We start from the raw sequence: 14,196 nt of genomic DNA, 5'->3' as shown, positions 1-14,196 counted from the left end.
TTCATCTGCCATTTCATAGATTCGAGCACCAATTGTGGGATTAGAGGTGCACCAGGTTATTCAGGCCTTCAGGGCCAGTGGAGTCCCTTCAGTAATGACACAAAATCTGGCCTGGGTGACTGCACAAGGTTAACACCATTAATATTGCTTTTTGTGTCACTTAAATAAGACCTGGTAGCAAAAAACAAAAGTGAGATAGTTGCATGTTCTAGTTGGCCATGATTCCCTGAGCATGGAGTAATGTCCCTGAGATTTCTGGCGCCACATATGTCAGTCGAAAGTTACTTCCCACAGTGTTGTGGCTAGTCATTTTGCATCTTTGCTAGGGGAGTTCTCGCCAGACCAAGATGTACCATAGCCACATATGGGACAGTGTCTCACCTAGACTAGAGTTAGTCAACGCCGCAGAGAAGAGCCTTGTATGCTGGCATGCTGACCAGTCAGAAGCTATGGTACAGCATGGTCTTGTGAGAACTGGGACTTCTCGTCGCATCAGGAGGCTGTGTGACGGAGATTGTCACAGTGGGGTGAAACCTCCCCATAGCAAAGATGCAAAGTGACTAGCCACACCTCTGTGGCATACACAAATGACAAGTTAGAGAAATTGTAAACTGTTCACCATTTTAAGTGAGACAAATTGATGAAATGGCATATTACATGTTCAAATTTCGCCTGCTGTTTTTTACTACATTACATATAAACTTTTAAACTCTACTGTTTACACTTATGGAACAAAAAAAAAATTCTAATGCTATTGGAAAAGAATGGTATGTCTCGGTGTACATTGAGGAAACACGTGGTGACAACTTTTTCAGTAGGCCACCATAGATTCCTTGTAAAAATGTATATATCTAAAAGTAACAATAGTAAAACAATCGCGTATGATGCAATCCTTCAGCACAGTCACAACCAGTTTTATAATGAAAACATTTTCAGTGTCATGAACATAATACGGACCCAGCTAGGCATGTTCTCGGCTGTTGTGTACTTAGATCAAGTGTAACCTGTATGTCTATTTATTTAATGTCCTGCCCTCTGTAGTTCAGGTACTCTCCAGAACAGCACCTTCAAAAGCAATGGTACGGTACTTACTGATCTTGTGATAAGAGTCCTTAGCTTGTCACCATGTCAATATCACTGTCATCATTGTGTCTTCAAGCAAGATAATATTCATCAAAACACTGAAGAGGTAACCATATTCTTCAGACGTCTGCCACGCTGGACCTTAAGGAAAGTTTATCTTTCCTCAGAATGCAGCTTGTCAGAAATGTTCCCTTAACCAAGAATGCTGTTCTTCAAGTTTCTAACCAGTTCTAGATCCCCTTTCAGGCATTAGTGGATTGAAGTCTGCTGTATGCAGCAAATCCAATGTGAGTGGATGGAGATGTGTATTATTGGAGATCATGGATCTTGGGGCAAAATTATACCTAGGACCAACACCTGGTTTTACTGTCTCTTCAACTTAGAAGTAGGATTATTTATATTTCAAATTAAGGGGTTATTCCAACCAATAGCATTCCTTCCATTGCAGCTCTCAAAGGGTAGCAGTAGCTCTGCTGGGAGTACAATCTATTACACAATTATGTAAATCCTTAATGTAAGCTTTGAAATGCGCCCTCACTTGTCCCAACATATTTTTCTGCACATGATCACTCCAGGGTCTACTTCAAATTATCCATTTGGAAGATGACTACATAGTCTGACCAGTACTGATCTCTTCCTAGTGTAAAGAAGGTTTATGAGAGTGGACTACAGTATGTATAAGTACTCTCTGAGTCCATGGCAATAAGAACTGTGTACTATAATCAAGTCTGGCAGCATTATGTGAACAACTAAAGGTGAATGTGGTGTAACAGGACAGAATAGTCATTGTTGACTTTGTATCACTGTTGGACATTCTGATCTGTGAACAGTAGTTTGCAGTTTATATTATTTATTGCAAAGGTGTACATAGCATAGAAACCTACCATTCAGCCATGGGAACCCTGGAGAGAGGGGGCCCTGCCCAGGTTGGCCAAATCACTTTTATTAATTACTGAAGGATGCCTTCCCACAGGCCCTACAGGATTAACAAGCAAGGGTGTGGGGAATCAGCTAGGGCTCTTGAAAATTGATGGAGGTAAGTATGTATCAGGGGTGATGGTATCAACTAGCACCAGGAGGGGTCCTCATTTTAATCTTTTTATGGGGTCCTCTTTCCTTCATATAAGCCCCTCTTAAAATCCCTTTATTTTACATTTAAAAGGCTAGTTTGGGCCAAATTATCACATGTTCTAGATTATCTGACAACGCAGGCGTATGACCTCCAGAACTGACTAGATTGTGACAGTAACGTGGTTTCTTTTTCCCTAATAAGAATTAAAATGAGACAGAAATAAATTGCTCAATAAGATTTATTAAGTAGTGAAAGCAAAGAGATATTTATGCCCAAGCGGACAGTGCATAATTCAGGACAACGCCTATGGCAATGATGGAATAGTTAGATCTTGAGCTTCTCTTCAGTTGCGTTCACTTTTTGTGATACAATTTTGCCATTGACCACTTCTTCCACGATTGTTGTCACTTTCCTGGTTTTACTTGGCTCTTGAAAGCAAGAACATTTTAGTTATTGAAAATGGCATAGTCAGTGACATATAAAGAGAAGATATTGCTAGAATTATGGTTCAGAAAGTACTTACTAGCATGTAGATATTTAGGTAGTGTAAACATTAGCTGGTATTAAGATGCAGTGGTGTCGCAAGCATGAGGTAGTGTAAAGGGCCCTTTACACGGGCCGAGAATCCCGCAGATAATTGCTAATGAACGTTCATAAAAAACGCTTGTCTATAAACAACTTTCTGAGGATGAGTGATGGCATTAGTGATCACTGTTCCCCATACTGTGGAGGAGATTACTGCATGTAAATACAGCGGTCTCCTCCACCAGCGAGCAGCAGATTGTCAGGAAGGAATGCTTCCCGAGTTCCCGACACTCTGCTGCTGTATCGTCTCTGGTAAAGGGACCTTAAGTACAAGATAGTATGTAGGTATTGTACATGTAGAACTGTAGATGTGAAATATTATGTAGCTACTTCAGTACATGTACAAGTTAGTTTGTATCTTCTATAGCACTATAGGTACAAGGTAGTATATAGGTATTATGGTACTATAAGTAGTATAAGGTAGTGTGTAGCTTATATGGCACTGTAGGAATACAGTATTGTGTAGATACATTAGAAGTATAACTACAAAGGGGCATGCAAGCACTATATTTTTTTTAGGTATGAGGTAGTATGTAGGTACTATGGCCCTGTGGATATGAGATACAGTAGAATGTATGTTCTATGGCACTGTGGCTATGAAGTTGTAAGTAGGTACTATGGCACTGTAAGTATTAGGGTGTATATAGGTATTATGGCACTGTGAATATGAGGTAGTATGTAGATACTATGGCACTGTAGGTCTGAGGATGTGTGTAAATACTGTGGCACTGTAGATATAAGGTAGTATGAAGGTACCATGGCACTGTAGGCATGAAGTAGCATGTAGGTACTATAGCACTGTAGGTATGAGGTAGTATGTAAGTGCTACAACACCATACATTTTAGATGCTATGCAAACGCAGGTAACAGGTTGTGTATAGGTACTATGAAAACATGGTTTATGTACATACTAAGGATCTGTGGACACTACATGTGTGTTGGTACTATGGGTAATTAGTATTTCCAAATTACTATTATGTCATAGACACTATATTTTATATGGTACTGTACCTTGTCACAAGTGCTACATAGAGAATAAACGCCATAGCATATAAATACTATATTCCTATAGATTATAGGTATTATTTAGGTAGATATTTTATTCCATGAACTAACTATGTTACTGTAGGTACCATACCTTTGGCAGGGACTATGACTTCCTTGCAATGCCATCTGTAACAGAAAATGTATTACATATTAATACATTTTACTAGTCCTTTTGCAGAGATGTTTTAATAAAGTAAGTGTCAAAATGTAGATCTGAATTTCCCTACGTAAAGTATTCTTTATCATACTTACGATTCCCCATCTAGTAGCCGGCGGTAAGTCTGAATCTCCATTTCCAAACGGGTCTTGATGTCCAGAAGAAGTTTGTATTCTGCGTTCTGCCTTTCCAGGTCACTGCGGATCTGACTCAACTGTTCTTCAAGATTTCCTACATAATCCTGCAGTTGTGACAGCTGGCCGTTGTAGCATCCCTCTGTCTCAGCCAATGAGCACTCCAAGGATTTTTTCTGTAGTAAATCAAAAATGTTGAATATTTCTATGCATATTCCAATAGGGGACACATTTGATATATTCTCTAAAGTATTTGATACTGGTTTCTAAGCATATGCTAGCTGATTGGTGATTACCATGGCAAGTTGGGCCTGTAGCTCAATTTCCAGTTCTTGAAGAGTACGTCTTAGCTCGTTCAGTTGGGTCTTGTGACATTCAACGATCTCGCTGCTGTGTGAGATCTCCTTGTTAAGTTCAGCACTCTGAAACATAAATCAAGTAAGTATTGCTGTGAAATAGTTTTTTGATGTTTTAGCAATTTTGATGTCACTTTCACAGTTTGGATTGGTCTTTTGTTTTTGATCATTTGATGATATAAATATCTCATAATCAATGAGCAAATATACAAAGCCTTATAATCAATGAGCAGTGGCGCACATAGAAATCACTGGGCCTTATAGCAAGAATGTGAATACCCCACCCACTACCAACCCCTGACCCATCCCACCTCCTATCCTGGCTCCTCACCTGCCACACCCACATTTGCCAATAAAGAAATTTATACATAAGTTTTCATTTATTGTTAACTATTTAGACATAAAAAAACCTATACATATGTGGTATCATTGTAATCGTACTGACCCAGAGAATGAAGGGCACAGGTCAGTTTTGCCGCAAAGGGAATGCTGTATGAACAAAACCCGTCAAATGGTGGAAATTTATATATATTTTTTTAAATTCCACCCCATTTGTTTTTTTTTTGCCCGCTTCTCACTACATTGTATGCCATATTAAAGTACAACATCTCCTGCAAAAAATAAGCCCTCACACATCTATGTGAATGGAAAAATAAAAAAGTTATGGCTCAGGGAAGATAAGGAAGAAAAAAGAAAATTTAAAGACTAAATAAACCTCTGGTATCCTAAGCGTTAAAGGGGTTTCTAACCCCTATTATGCCCCCAAAATGCCCAGGCACAGCATACAGATAATACTTATGCCCAATGGGGGAGTGCAGCCAATAGCCGATGCTAGGGAGGCTCGTTCCCATCGTGGCCTGCTATTGACTGCCCCCATGTCGCTGGAAGTTTTCATCTGTGTGACAGGAGGGAGTCAGTGGCGGCTGTGCGGGCATCAGGAGCAATGTGGGTGCCGGGGAATGAGGTAAGTAAGGTGCCCTGGCATTTTGGGGGGCATTATATTTAACTCCTTGCTGCTGATACTGAGTGTGCACATAGCCACCAATCAGCCTGTAGACTCAAAGAAGACTTGTGAGTACAGTGTGCTTCCCCCCCCAGAGGGAAAGGGGGGAGGAGTAGGAGGAAAGCACACTGACTACCCCCACCCACACCCCCAACGACCATATATTAACTTTTTATTAAGTTTGCAGTCCTCTTACTGTGGCACACTACAGGACTTATTGTAGCCAGGTTCTATGTTCATATACTGCTCAGTGACGGGTCCGGACTCTGAAGCGGTCCTTTAGTTTGGGCCGGGAGAGGAGGGGGCTGCACTCACTGGCTGGCCGATGACTTGAGTGGCGGGCAGCACGTGAGCGCAGTAACTGCCACGCCGGGTGCGCTCCTCTGTGTTTACTTAAGCCTGCTCCTGCTGCCTGCCAGCGATACACTGGCCAATCAGCAGAAGGATCTTTGCTCTGCTAACAGCTGATTGGCCAGTGTGAAATGCAGCAGATGCAGTGCCTGGGAGGGAGCCCGCAGCCCGGAACCTTCTGTGTTTGTTCATAGTTCATAGAAGACATAGGGGCCGTGGCCTTCCATGCGCTCCGGGCCCCTCTGTGCCGTGGGCCCCATAGCAATGGTGTGGTCTGCCTATATTGGCAGCACGCCACTGTCAATGAGACATAATGCCAGTCTTCTCCATGTAAAGCTTGCCAAAAATCATCAATGACTAGTTGTCGTGATCCAGCCATAAATATTGTCTATTTAATTGGCAGAGGAGAATAATCTGCTGCCAGATACCTCAGTCAGTGGTTCACCACCAGCAGGAACAGATGATCCTGGCCAATCCTTTTCCCTAATGTTTGTCATTGAGAGGCCCCATACACATAAGATTGTATGGAGGAATATGATATGCACAGTTGACTTTTATCTAATGTGTATTGCCAGTTTACGACTTCACCCTCTCTTTCAATTTGACATGAAAAGCATAGTCTTACCTTTTCAATAAACCAGTCTGCAGCCTTCTGCCTGTTCTGCTCAGCAATTTCTTCATACTGAGCCCTCATGTCATTCAGAAGTTTGCCTAGGTCCACTCCTGGTGCAGCATTCATTTCCACATTAATATCGGCTCTTTCTCGCTTCAAGCCATTAATTTCCTTCAAAGCATTTAGAAAAATAAAATGCAAGGTCAAGTCACCAATTGAGGATAAATTTAGCAAAAAAGTACAATGCTATTTATGTCTTCTGGTATCTTCAAAGGCTTGAAAAGACTTGGAGAATTAACCTGTACTTTTTAATAAACAGGACCAAAACATCTATATCTGATCAAGTATAGGTTTATACATATAGGTAATGTCAGAAGAAGAGCAAAAACAACTCAATACCGCTTCATGGGTCCTCTTCAGACATTCAATTTCTTCTTTCAAGCTCTGGAGCTGTGGTTCAAGAGCAGACCTGGCAAAATTCAGCTCATCCAATACTCTACGTAGGCCACAAATGTCTGCTTCAACACTTTGGTACAGGCAAAGTTCATTCTCATACCTTAAACCAAACAACACACAAGAGAGTTGATATTTGTACCATGTAGAAATTGGGCATCTCTATTTTGGAATCTATCATGTCTGCATTGGATAGTACACTTGGATTTGGATTTGTAATTAATATGTATATCCCCTTTCCATGAGCCCTACAACATTAGCAAACAAGGATTGGTGGAAAGTCACCTGCAGAACAGGAAAAGTAAATGAACAGAAACAAGTATTCAGGGGTAAGATGGTGTCAACCAGGAACAGCAGAAGGGAGCCCCATTATAATGTTTTCTATGGGGGCCCACTTTAATGCTCATTAACATTGTTTATTAATTGTTTGGTGTAGAAATAGTGTGTCATATCTTGGGCACGTGGTCATCACTTGCGACATTTTAATGCCACAGTACTGGCGTAGCAGATTTGATAAATATCCGTCTGAAGGCATACCCTCTAAAGGTTTACCATGTATGTAAACTGTACTCCTAGTATATTTTTCTTCTTGTGGTTCATAGAATTGTTAATGTTAGGTAATGTTAGGTAATTGAGTGAGTGTTTAGGTTTCTTTTACTTACTTAATTCTGAAGTCTTCTGCAGCCAACTTGGCATTGTCAATTTGAAGAAAAATCTTTACGTTCTCAGAACTTTCAGTTAAGATCTGGAATTAAAAGAGAACCTTTTTTACTATAGTGGCATAAACTATGCTGTCCTTTATTTATTAGAAATCTTATGCGAACAGTATTCTCTTTTACGTGGTGAAATAGCTTTATGAAATAGTGGTAACGGTCACAACTGGGCAACTACTTGTGGTGAGCCAGTAGCTTGTCAATCATACAAATGAAAGCAGCTTTACTGTATGTGGAGGTAGATAAAGAATTATGTCATGAGGGTCCCAAGGTACTTGTAAGGAATTTGTACCTGGGCAAACTAGTCCTCTGCATGGACCACAACGAATGCCTAAAAATAGTAATTCAAGATATATTATACATTACAACTTCAAGAAGTAATTGTATTGACAAATCAGGTAATGTTATTAGACAAATTCTTATAAAGACTTAAAGCGGTTCTCAAGGAGTGATATAAAATGGCTGCCAGCAACCTGTCCTAGAATATGAGCAAGATTGCGTGCCTCCTCTTGCAAAGCTGCCTAGGAGGGCGAGGGGGTGGGGGCACTACATATTACGCTCTGGCACTTGCATATACTACATATTGGTGAGTTTTCCTGTCAGGCTGCTCAGCCGTGATGGTGTATCATAGGCAGGATCACATCATTACCATCTATTATAGAGCAGTATAGCATGTAGTGAGGCCCAGCCCCCTCACCACACCTAGCTCTGCAAGTGGGTGCAACCAGAGCTAGGAAAGGTTGCTGGCAGCCATTATAAATAGGTACCTGATAACCCCTTTAAGTAATACTTAACTTTATGACTAGGCCCAGCTCTATCTCAACCGAAGTCAAATTACCATGAGATTCTTGAAAAGTAAATGCTGAGAGATGTGTTCATATTTAGTTCTGTCCAGAATAGTTGCATTGATTTTGAATTTCTCTTACATTGTGATGATATCTATAGCATTGCATTTTTAGTAACCCATGTTTAAAGCGGTTGTCTGGCTAAGAATTGCTAATTTCATATGCTCTACGAGAGCATTTGGACATCACAGAGTGGGGTTCCCACTCTACTTGCATAGACATAGCATGTCTAAAGAGACACCATCAAGTGCTATGGGAACTCTTAAGAATTTACATACACAAAAAACTTTAGTTTTGTTACTTCTGTAAGTGTAATGTATTTGAATCTAACCCATTATGACATGAATCAGTCTAGTGTCAGTTTGGCACTTGGAGATTAATGATGGGAGACATATTCCATCACCTAGGATGTGAGTAGCAGAAGATCAATGCAACATCCTCTATGACAACTGGACATTGATGCTAACTCCAAAATTTTATTGTATTCCAAAGAGATGCTGCCTGTGTTGGAGGAAAGTAACTCCAGAGACCCAGAATCTATTGTGTGCGCTCTTTAATTAGTAAATAGTTAACTATTTTAATTTTAAACCACAACCTTTTTGGTTCATATGAGTGATAGCATGGTATATGAGGTCATAGAGCAATGATAGTGCCAACCATGTTGTTGTTTTTGGAAGAATGGTCATAGCATTTAAAGCAAAGTGCTGTTAATCACCCACCTTGGATTTGAGCTCCTCAATGATATGGAAGTAAGGGCTGTAGTCCTCTACCTTTGGCTGGTGCTTAATGTACCACTCCTTGATCTTTGTTTCAATGCTAGCATTAGCATCTTCCAGGGCTTTGACTTTGTCCAGGTAGGAAGCCAGTCTTATGTTAAGGTTTTGCATGGTCTCCTTTTCTCCTCCATGCAGGAGGGCATCACTTGAACTATGACCTCCAACTAATAAGTGCTCAGATCCCAAAGCTAAGTCCCCAGCCAGGCTGCTGACCCTGTGAGTACTGATGCTGCTGCAGGATGATCTTACAGATCCACTTTTCCAGTGACAAGACATGGTGCAAAATGTCAGGTGCAACCTCTTCAATCTTCAAAGATCTAGTGAAAAGTTATCAGTGGATCATACAACACTGCTCAACCTCAAGATATTTATACATAATTGCTGAGATGGGTGTAATGTCATCTCAACTTTATATTTTACTATAAAACATTGTGTAAATCCTTGCTGGATTATTACAAATTACACATAAAATACATATTATCCCTTTTTTATAGTTTTAAAAATGACTATTGCCTTTATTGTCATAGGGGAGATCCGAGGTGCTGACAAACAGCTGACAATTATTAAGGTAAATAATAATTATGAATGTGGTTTTATATGGCAGCTTTCTAATGATGTGTGAAACTTATATTTTAAGGATCATTATCATCATTGAGAGACACTGGATTTATTCTACATTAATATGACATTTTCATTCCTGAATTTTTATGTTATTTGGCTTACTGATAGTATACAGTGGCACGCAAAAGTTTGGGCAACCCTGGTCAAAATTACTGTTACTGTGAGCAAGTTGGAGATGTAATGATCTCAAAAAGGCATAAAGTTAAAGATGACACATTCCCTTTGTATTTTCAGCAAAAACAATTTTTTTTTTGTATTTTACATTTTCAAAATAACAAAAAGGTAAAAGGGTTCAAAGTAAAACTTTGGTCACCCTACATGGTCAATACCTAGTAGTACTCCCTTTGGCAAGTATCACAGCTTGTAAACGCTTTCTGTAGCCAGCCAACAGTCTTTCAATTCTTGTTTGAGGTATTTTCAGCCATTTTATCTTGCAAAAGTCTTCCTGAGCTGTCTTGCATGCACTGCTTTTTTGAGGTATATCCACAGATTTTAAATGATGTTCAGATGGGGGGACTGTGAGGGCAATGGTAAAACCTTCAGCTTGTGCCTTTTCAGGTAGTGTATTGTGGATTTTGAGGTGTGTTTAGGATCATTATCCATTTGTAGAAGCCATCCTCTTTTCAACTTCAACTTTTTCCGTTGGTGTTATGTTTGCTTCCAGAATTTTATTAAATCCATTCTACCCTCTAACCATGAATTGTTTCCTGTGCCATTGGCTACAACACAACCTCAAAGCATGATTGATCCACTCCCATGCTTAATGGTTGGAGAGGTGTTCTTTTCATTAAATTCTGTGCCCTTTTTTTCAAAACATACCTTTGCTCATTGTGGCCAAAGAGTTCTTTTCTAACCTCATTGGTCCACAGGACTTATTTAACAACTTATACGTTAATATCAATAGTTGCCAAGTGCAAAACGAACCATGGGAGTTATTGGTGTTGGAGGGATGGTGGTTTTATACTTGTCGCAGTATTTTCCTGCACTGCTACTACTATATGCATTTTTTGCTGTATTATGTATTTAATTTCTCTTTTTAAACAATAAAGATTAAGTTCATACTATATGTGTGTAATATTATTATTTTTTGGTTATCCACAGGACTTATTTCCAAAATGCATCAGGCTTGTTTAGATGTTCTTTTGCAAACTTCTGATGCTGAACTTTGTGGAGAGGATGCAGGAGAGGTTGACTTCTGTTGAGTCTTCCATGAAGTCCATATTTGTGCAAGTGTTGCTGAATAGTAGTAGTCTGCTGGATCTTCCTGAAGGTCTTTTGCAGTCAATCGGGGGTTCTAATTTGCCTTTCTAGCAATCCTACAAGCAACTGTCTCTCTTCTTTTGACCCCACTGTTCCTGTTAACTGCCATGTCTTAATTACATTTTGAACTGAGGAAATGGCAACTGAAAATGCTTTCCCTGCTTTGTGGACCTCAACCTTTTTTATTAGTGTTAGGCAGCTGCTTAGACAAACTCATGGCTACTGTTTTTTGGGACAGTGTTAGAGAAATCTGCGTATGTATAAAGCTTTGAAATTTGCATCACCTGGCTTTTCCTAACAATGATTTTGAACAAGCCCTAACCTTAACAAGCTATTTAAGCTCTGAGATCTCAGTTAAAGTTATCTGAGCGCTCTAATCTTCTTGGGTTCCCATACTTTTGCAAGATACTTCGTTCCTTTTTTCACTCTAAAATTGTACAAAACCAAAATAATACATTGATATTGCTTAAAATGCTGAAAAGTGTGTTTCATCTTTAACGTTATGCCTTTTGGAGATCATTTTATATTCAACTTGCTTAACTGTTCACAGTAATTTTGACCAGGCATACCCAAACTGTTGCATGCCACTGTAGGTGGCTGTTTGGTTAGCAAATGCATGTATACCACAGAGACAGACCACATATCAACTATGAAACCCTCAGACAAAAACCAGGTTGGGTGCACCCTTTATTCTTGTAGTTGGTGATAACCGGTAAGGAATCCCCTCTGTCCTGTAGACCTTCATAGATCCTGCAGTGTAGGAAATTATCTAAAAAATCATGAAAAGGAGAGGCGGGCAAACAAGCATCAAGTTATCCTTTTACTGGTTGTGTTGTTAACCAGCACCGGAAAGTGGCCTTATTTTTATCTTTACTAGGGGCCCACACATCTCTATGGAAGCCCTTGATTTTTGGTAGAGATAAGTCAATAGGGTTCTAAACAAAATTCATTCAAATTCATTACGAACTTCCCCAAAAATTCAGATTCTAGCCAATCCGAAACTTTTGCGATTCATTTTGGACGAATTGTTTAAACTGGAGGCTACAATTTTACCGGTCATAAAACAGAGAGGAACACATCTGCCACCAAAAAGAGACAAATCAGAACATTTTCAAACTATTTTTAAATTTAAAAAAATGTGTAAATGTGCAATCTGTTATTAAACAGGTTGTTTGTTACCACCGGCTACCATCCGTTTACCCATACCAATCCATGTCACTGTCACTTTGACATTACTAATGCTGTCTTGGTGTTAATGAACTTGAAAGGGGTAGGATACAGTCCTAGTACACCTCAAACTATTCAGGGGAATTGGGGCACTTTTGATTCTGGTCAAATTTATTCATCAAATTTGATGCCGAATTTGTTCCAATTGTACTCGAAACAAATTTCAAGAAATTTACTAATCTCTCCTTGTTAAGTATTTTTATAGAATAGATAGCTTACTACCAACTTGTTTTATAGAGGCCATGGTCTAAAAAAGTTAGGTCAGCGATCCATGTTCACTCCAAGAACTCCCATAGTTTTTATACATTTTGACCTTTACTTAGGCCCAACAACTTGTCTCATTCATATTTCATGATAGATATTTTTTAAATAACTTTTATTTTTGGAGTATCTACTTAAACATCCTATCTGTTACAGCTTCCCACCTTCTCACTGTTGTACTACGGACCTGAATCTGGGACACCATTAAGTCTTGTGGTTATCTAAGTTCCATTCAGGAGTATTGTGGTATGTCCAAGTGCTGCAGCTAATCTGCAAGGGGTAGAAAATCCATTTTGAAATTGTCCATTGGGTAATTCTCCATTTATCGAGGTTTGTGGGAGGGGGAATCCCATTGAAGCCTATCGAGTGCAGAGCGATAATGAAGAGCATCTCTCACTCTAGAGGACTCAGCAAATGGACTTGATTTATTTAAAAGAGAACAATTTAATACTGTATTTCCCCTGTGGTAGTGCTGCAATGGAACTGAACACTTGCTGCTCCCTCGCACGGGAATTGGCAGCTGCTTAATAGTAACTCTTTTCCTGATAATCGGATAGAAGCAGTTTTTATGTGTCTGGAAAAAGGATTTGCTGAGTAAGCATCAGGAATTAGACTCTTACAAAGTTTTTTATTGGCTATTTGTTAAATCCATTGTCATTAATTATTTTATTGGCTTAATTTATGTAGCTAATAAATTGCTATACTCTTAACCCCTTATGGACTGGGCTCATTTTCACCTTAAGGACCAGGCCATTTTTTGCAAATCTGACCAGTGTCATTTTATGTGTGAACAACTTTAAAACGCTTTTACTTATTCAGGCCATTCTGAAACTGTTTTTTCGTCACATATTGTACTTCACGACACCGGTAAAATGGAGTAAAAAAAATCATTTTTATTTATAAAAAAATACCAAACTTACCAAAAATTTGGAAAAATTAGCAAATTTCCAAGTTTCAATTTCTCTACTTCTATAATACACTGCTCAAAAAAATAAAGGGAACACAAAAATAACACATCCTAGATCTGAGTTAATTAAATATTCTTCTGAAATACTTTGTTCTTTACATAGTTGAATGTGCTGGCAACAAAATCACACAAAAATTAAAAAATGGAAATCAAATTTTTCAACCCATGGAGGTCTGGATTTGGAGTCACACTCAAAATTAAAGTGGAAAAACACACTACAGGCTGATCCAACTTTGATGTAATGTCCTTAAAACAAGTCAAAATGAGGCTCAGTAGTGTGTGTGGCCTCCACGTGCCTGTATGACCTCCCTACAACGCCTGTGCATGCTCCTGATGAGGTGGCGGACGGTCTACTGAGGGATCTCCTCCCAGACCTGGACTAAAGCATCTGCCAACTCCTGGACAGTCTGTGGTGCAACGTGACATTGGTGGATAGAGCGAGACATGATGTCCCAGATGTGCTCAATTGGATTCAGGTCTGGGGAACGGGCGGGCCAGTCCATAGCATCAATGCCTTCGTCTTGCAGGAACTGCTGACATACTCCAGCCACATGAGGTCTAGCATTGTCTTGCATTAGGAGGAACCCAGGGCCAACCGCACCAGCATATGGTCTCACAAGGGGTCTGAGGATCTCATCTCGGTACCTAATGGCAGTCAGGCTACCTCTGGCG

The 14,196-nt window shown here is 39.6% G+C and overlaps 2 protein-coding genes across 2 annotated transcripts in view; both read right to left on the bottom strand.

The window, feature by feature from the left end:
* The window catches only part of KRT222 (keratin 222), a 90,748-nt gene extending 89,494 nt beyond the window's left edge, over positions 1–1,254 (bottom strand). Inside the window, exon 1 of the mRNA XM_040437381.1 lies at positions 1,093–1,254. The gene's annotated coding sequence lies outside the window, so the exon portion shown is untranslated. The remainder of the gene's footprint in view (positions 1–1,092) is intronic.
* A 1,133-nt stretch (positions 1,255–2,387) lies between these two features.
* On the bottom strand, positions 2,388–9,508 carry LOC121003450 (keratin, type I cytoskeletal 17-like). The gene is made up of 8 exons (XM_040435312.1): positions 9,132–9,508; positions 7,517–7,599; positions 6,801–6,957; positions 6,414–6,572; positions 4,375–4,500; positions 4,040–4,254; positions 3,879–3,913; positions 2,388–2,583 (listed from the first exon to the last, which is right to left on the bottom strand). The coding sequence occupies exons 1-8, from the start codon at positions 9,462–9,464 to the stop codon at positions 2,480–2,482; spliced, it is 1,212 nt and encodes a 403-aa protein (XP_040291246.1). The 5' UTR covers positions 9,465–9,508; the 3' UTR covers positions 2,388–2,479.
* Positions 9,509–14,196: the final 4,688 nt, after the last annotated feature.

The sequence above is a fragment of the Bufo bufo genome, chromosome 6, assembly GCF_905171765.1.
Source record: "Bufo bufo chromosome 6, aBufBuf1.1, whole genome shotgun sequence".
NCBI lineage: Eukaryota > Metazoa > Chordata > Amphibia > Anura > Bufonidae > Bufo > Bufo bufo.
Note: the sequence above shows the minus strand (reverse complement) of the source record. Positions and strands in the feature narration are given on the sequence as shown.

Coding starts and splice junctions, on each gene's coding strand:
- LOC121003450 (XM_040435312.1), bottom strand. CDS start 9,464: ATGTCTTGTCACTGGAAAAGTGGATCTGTAAGATCATCCTGCAGCAGC. Junction 4,255..4,374: donor TACAGGCCCAACTTGCCATG/GTAATCACCAAT, acceptor GATTTACTACAG/AAAAAATCCTTGGAGTGCTC. Junction 3,914..4,039: donor CGGCTACTAGATGGGGAATC/GTAAGTATGATA, acceptor TTTCTGTTACAG/ATGGCATTGCAAGGAAGTCA.